A 6,000-nucleotide genomic window follows, 5' to 3' on the forward strand; every position below is an offset into this window, starting at 1 on the left:
AACAAGAAAAATACTTCACAGGAGAATGGCCAAGCACTGGACCAGGTTGCCTAGAGTGGCTGTGGAATCTCAGTCCCTGGAGACACTCTCAATTCAACTGGAAAAAGACTTGAGCAACCTAAGCTAACTTGGAATTTCAGTCTGCCTTTGAGAAAGAGGTTGAACTGGATGAGCTCCAGAGATCCCTTCCAACCTGAATTATCCTACAGTTCTGTTTGTCTCGAATCTTATTTTGTTAAGCTACCCAAGCTAAACCTTTTTGTCTCTTTTCATAAAAAAGGAGAACCTGAAGCTCAGTTTCATCCAAAATGCTAGATTATCATCTTTTCTTGTGTCAGTCAAGTATCTATAATGAATGGGGTGTACTAAACTCATGTAAATGTTTGCAACAAGTACATTATCCTATTTACAGTTGATATAAAATAGCAGCTCGGTAGATGGAGACACTTCACACTGAAATATACACACAGAGTCATGACAGAGGAAGATGTTTTACCCCATGCAAAGTCAAGGTCAGCCAAGTACAGATGACACCTGCTCTGGCAATGTGACATTTCCATCCCCGAAAAAGTGAGTTTATTCTTAAATCAACAGGAGGAAGATTATCTCTTGACTAACTAAGTACAAGGAAGTTTTGGGGCAGGACAACTGAATCTGAATGGATTCCCTAGCAACCTCTAAAGAAACAGTATTGGCTATAGAGGTTAGGATGCTACACTAGGAAGTGGTTTCCACTGTGGGACATCATATGAGAGAAGGGCAGACAAGGAGATAGTATCAGTGAAGAGATAGGTACGTCTACGCTGGCAAGTAAAAGAGGTCTGGGACCAATGCTGGACCCTGAGGCCAGCTGGCACAGATTAGCAAAGGTCCCCGCTGCTTAGGGCTAGTCCGCTTTAAAGAAATAACCGTGTCCACACTGCAGAGTACTTGTCACTGAGTCTCTGCTGGATCCTGTGTACTGCCCCCAAGATCATAAGACATAATTATTATCTTGTGCCTTTTTTTTTTTTTAAACCACAAATTCTCTGAAATAACTTCAGGACTGTGGGGCAGCCCACCACTGTCATATCATTGGACTCTGAAACCGCAGGGTTTGTGTTTTCTTAGAAGCAAAAGGGTACAAAGCCTATCAGGAGACTTTGCTGGAGGATTCCGTAGGGAGTTGAACCTGATGGTCTCTTTCTAACTGCCTGCTAGAGTTGGTTTCTGGATTGAGCTATTCCCAAAACTGTGTCTGTGTTTTTGTCTTGCAGAGAGTATGTCAGAGTGGTCAAATGCAGAGCCAGGGGTAAGCTGGCAATTAAACAATTATATATCCATGCAGGCACTTCCCCCTCATGCCAGAGTTGCTTAGTTTCCTTAAAATTTTAATAGGATAACGTTGGGGTCTGGTGTTAAAGCTCACTCCCTGGCCCTATGTGTTTACCAGCACAGAAGTACCCCTTGTGTCTACAAAACACTGACTATAGAGAAGGAGAGAGATTATTTTTTTTTTTCATGTGTTGATCTTGGTACCAGCAGATTAAGTAGTTTCTTTTTGTTTCTATAAACTTTTGCAATTCTGACATCTGCTTTACACTTGGAATTGATACTTTATCTCTCTTTCTTTTGACTTAAGTATGATATCAAAGTAACTGGCTAAGAGGCATTGGTCCCACACCTGTCTTATTTAGCAAGACATTCCTTTAGATTGGCAAAGGGGCAACGCGTCATTACATTGGGATTTTAGCAACTGTCCAGCTTTTCTATGATAGCTAAAGGAAAAAGGAGTGTATCCCCATGGTAGCTGCAACAGCTGCTTTGAGAGTTCACATCACAAAGATCAGGAAAGCGTGTTGCAGTGACAGCTAGAAGAGCTGTCTAGCCTGTAGCAAGGTAGTAGATGCTGGTCCTGAACGCCCACAGGCAGTTTGTGTCAATGCCTCTGCCTGCAGATGTCCTCCCAGATGATCTTCAGACCCAGTGGTGCAGAGCAGCCAGCATCCACACGGTCCAACGTGAAACCTCCTCAAGCACAGTGTGCTCCTGCACACGCTGCATGGTACTTGACTTGGGTGTCCCTGGGGACAGCACAGGGACCCCACGGGTCTAAAATATAATGATAGAGTAATAGTAATAACTCTGTGTGTGTGTGTGTGGTGGGAGGAGTTTGATTTCAAAGTGAATGTAAGGACTGTGCTGGATGGAGCCCACCAGAGTGCTGTTTTAATAGCATGATGGTGAAAGCATCTATTGCTTACTCTGAGGCCTGGCATCATCCCAGTGGAGTTTAAGGGTGTCTTAAGCCTTTTGGGCTGGTGTTGGAGGAATGTGAAGGCCCAATGGAGCAAAACCTGGCAACTAGAAGCCATCTCTGTCTGCAGGGAACAATCCATAGGACAAATGATCGCCAGAAGCACATCAGAGAATGGTGGTCCATCCAAAAGAAAGTCCAGGGACAGCTTTGCGTATGGCACCGACACTTCCTGACACATCCTGGAATCACATTTGCCTCTTTCATGATCATATCATCTTGGCGCCATATAGTTCTTCTGTGGTCATCTGGACCTATGTAACAGCAGAGATTCCTGTTCTTTGTTCCTAAGTCTATTGCTTTGCACTTGGCATTGTTAAATGCCATTCTATCCTCAAACTCTTCTCCAGTCCTCTCTTATACCCTCGGATCCTCTTTTATACCCTCGATATTCAAATCCTCTTTTATGTTAATGTTGCCTCTCAATTTTGCATCATCATCAGATTTCATTAGGATGGGCACATTTTCCCATGACAATATATACTACATGAAAATATTAAATTAGAGATCAAGACAGACCAAAAATTTTGCTACATACTTCCCTCTAGTATTATGACTGTGTTCTCATCACAAACTCCTGTCATGTGTATTCTGACTATCATCTTTTCAGTTCTTATATATATCCTCCTCTTCATAAACTGATGATTCTCTGTGTGGAACAGAAAGTGAGTAAGCAACATCCAAGTTGATTAAAGCTATTGCATTTCAAGGGAAAGATAACACAGAGAAAATATTTTTGTCTTAAAAAAAATAGTGTTGCTATTGTATAAGCTACTTTTGGTGAACACAAAACAGATTTTGTTCCATTTATCCCAGACATGCTGGCAAAAAAAGGAAGTAAGCTCAGCTTTGCTACAGAGGGTCCCCCTTCTTCTTTTCTGGTTCTCTTTTTGTTTATACAGATAAAATTAAATCTACTATTTTAGTTGCCTTTACAAGATCTAATTCATGTTAACTTTTCACAATTCTTAATTTAGCTCTACTCTTTTTGCCCTCCAGGAAACTCTTTGGTCTCTTTTTGTATTTCACTAGTTATTTCTAATATCCTTTTGAGGTGGTTAATTGTCCAGCTCGATTCTGAACCTTTTCATACCAGTTTCTGGACAAACATTTTTGGCAGTTTTGAAAAATCCAGTTCAAGCATTCCCTTCCCTAAGCACTTCAGTCCAGCCTGCTTCACTGTATAGTCTTCCTAGCTTATCAAACTTTGCCCATTCAAAATCCTCACTGTAGGTACAGATCACTTCTGTTAATCCTTCCATTTCATCGCCATTCTTTGCCAGGCAATAACGAGCTCCTTGGTGAATTCTCTTAGGCTAAAAGGTTATGAGCTCTGTTAGTTTTGGCTATGGCTTACATGTCCAGATGAATGAGTTTGAATGAAGTTGTTTTACCTGAGGCATCCTCCCTGCCTTTGTTTGCAGAGAAGATGAATGCAGTGCCCCTGGCTTTCCTGTCCTACCTGCATGTATAAACATCTGAGTGTTTTAAAACATAAGGTCCTGTGGAGGGAGTCATGTAAATGTCTATGTCTGAGAGTCACTGCAGGTTCCTCTTAGAGACCCTGAAGAGAAGCAGACATTTTAAGGCTGCAAATCAGAAACGAATAATTTTAGTCCTTCCAGTGACTAATTTTGGATAGGGAGGCTAGACAGTTAGCTCAGATGTAGCCATCTACACTGGAGATAACTACTGTTAAAGAAGATGAATCAAATTCCTGCTGTGCTTTAACCAGTTGTTTCTGAAACAAACTACTGCACCCATTTCAGTGCTAATGAGGTTGTGGATTTTCTCTGCTACCTATTACCACCGCTGGAGATAGGAGACTGGGTTACTGGCACCTTTGATATGATACAGTGTGGCATGTTCTTATTGCAGACATTTTTCAAGATAATTATGTCACTTAGATTTTAGTTGACTGATAATTAATAGTAGTGAGATTCACTTGCTAGATAATAATTAGTATTATCCCTCAATAGTCTTATATATTAAGTACAAAAGACAATGCTTTCTCAAAATTAAGTTAATATCTGCCTTGAGTGATATCTTAGGTTTTGTACAGAATACTATAGTTTCTGGAGACCTCTACATTAGGTGGCGCATATAGGCTGGTGTATATTCATACAAAGTTATCTGCTAAAGATAATTACTCACTTGTCACACACTGCAAGAATGAAGTGCTAATAAACATACACATATTTGTCTAAAACCATATGGTTCACTTAAATTTGCATGACCATAAAAAAAGCACACAATTTCTTCCTTCACACTGAGTCATCCTGATTAATCTTGCTTAGTTACACTCCTAGTTATATTGCTTAGTATATTCTTAGTTAAGTAGTCAATAAAAGATTAGAAATTTACAATGTCTTCCTTCAAGCCAAGAATGGCTTTTCCTCTGATTGTCCATACAAAAATTTATTAGTGAAAATATTATTCTAATAGCAAATAATGCAATTAGGTAGTTGCTTTTGTTTCCTTATTTAGTTGTTAGGTCCAACATAGCTTTTCTGTAAACGTATGCCCTGGTGTGTTATTAGGTTAATCACATATGTAAAGTAATAAATGATTTCTCAAGAAAGATGTCAACTTTTACTGTAAGGCTAAGAGAAAACTGCACTGACTCTTATATAATAATGAAATACCTTAACATCTAGACCACTTTATGATACTATTATATCTTCGGGCTGACATATAAAAGAACAATAATACCGATATTAAGCAGTATAAAATATCTAGTACTACTGACATTTTGACACAAGAAAGCTTAAGGTGATGTACAGATACTCAGCGCCAAAAGACTACCTGATTTCCAGGTGCTCAGCTGAGGCGACGCTCTGGTGAGGTGGAAGGGAATTTCCCCTGGAAGGTGGCGTGCAGTCATGGAAGAAGAGAGTGCCACTTCCATTTCAGGAATAGGAAGTTCTGCATCAGGAAAGTTGCTCACGGACTATTGAGCTGTACAGTCATGGCATTTTCCAGGTAATCACATTTCATCCGTTTAAGCCCTTCTTGTCCTCGTGAACATTTGAGCAACATTCATGACAATATTTAGGTTTGTAATATTTGCAGAAGGTGCTTACTTTAAAATGCTTACTGAATCGTTTTTGTATCAAAATGATGTCTGGGTTTTTCCACATTATTACAAGCTCAGCTATTCTCTGGTTTTCACTTGTGATGGGTAACTCTTCACATCTTTTCTACTTACTGATCAGACAGCAGATTTTTTAAACAGTTAGGTAGTAAACAATGGATAGACAGTACTCCTTGTGGAAAAACAGACTGTCTTTTTATAAACAAACAGCTATATCAATGAGGAATAATCTCATGATTGCGGTGAGTATTTAAAACCCATTACATAAAAAAGACAATTGGGGTACAAGCAGAGTTGTACGAGGCCGTTCTCTGGAATTTGAAAGATATATGCCCCTTACTATAGTTTTTCATGTAAACCTGGCACAAATTTGAATATTACATGGTATGGAGGTGGTCAAAACAGATTAGATTTTATGTTTGGCTATATCAAAAGAGTCTAGCCTGAATTAGCTGCTATTAACAAACAAAACCCAGAAGCTATTTAATATATAAGTGCAGCAATTCTATCAAAGACGTTACATGGTATTTGCCAGTAACTGATCCTTGAACATTAGCAGCTAAGGAACTTAACAATCAGATGCATTTAATTCAGCTATCGAGTAACAAAG

At 39.5% G+C, this 6,000-nt stretch overlaps 1 protein-coding gene across 1 annotated transcript in view; it reads left to right on the top strand.

Annotated features, from left to right (window-relative positions):
• Positions 1-5,155, top strand: part of LCA5 (lebercilin LCA5) — a 60,249-nt gene extending 55,094 nt beyond the window's left edge. The window contains exon 10 of the mRNA XM_054195350.1: positions 5,113-5,155. Coding sequence (XP_054051325.1) covers positions 5,113-5,140 — 28 coding nt within the window. The 3' untranslated portion in view covers positions 5,141-5,155. The remainder of the gene's footprint in view (positions 1-5,112) is intronic.
• The last annotated feature ends 845 nt before the right edge of the window (positions 5,156-6,000 follow it).

This window comes from Rissa tridactyla, chromosome 3 (assembly GCF_028500815.1).
Source record: "Rissa tridactyla isolate bRisTri1 chromosome 3, bRisTri1.patW.cur.20221130, whole genome shotgun sequence".
In the NCBI taxonomy this organism is placed as follows: Eukaryota; Metazoa; Chordata; class Aves; order Charadriiformes; family Laridae; genus Rissa; species Rissa tridactyla.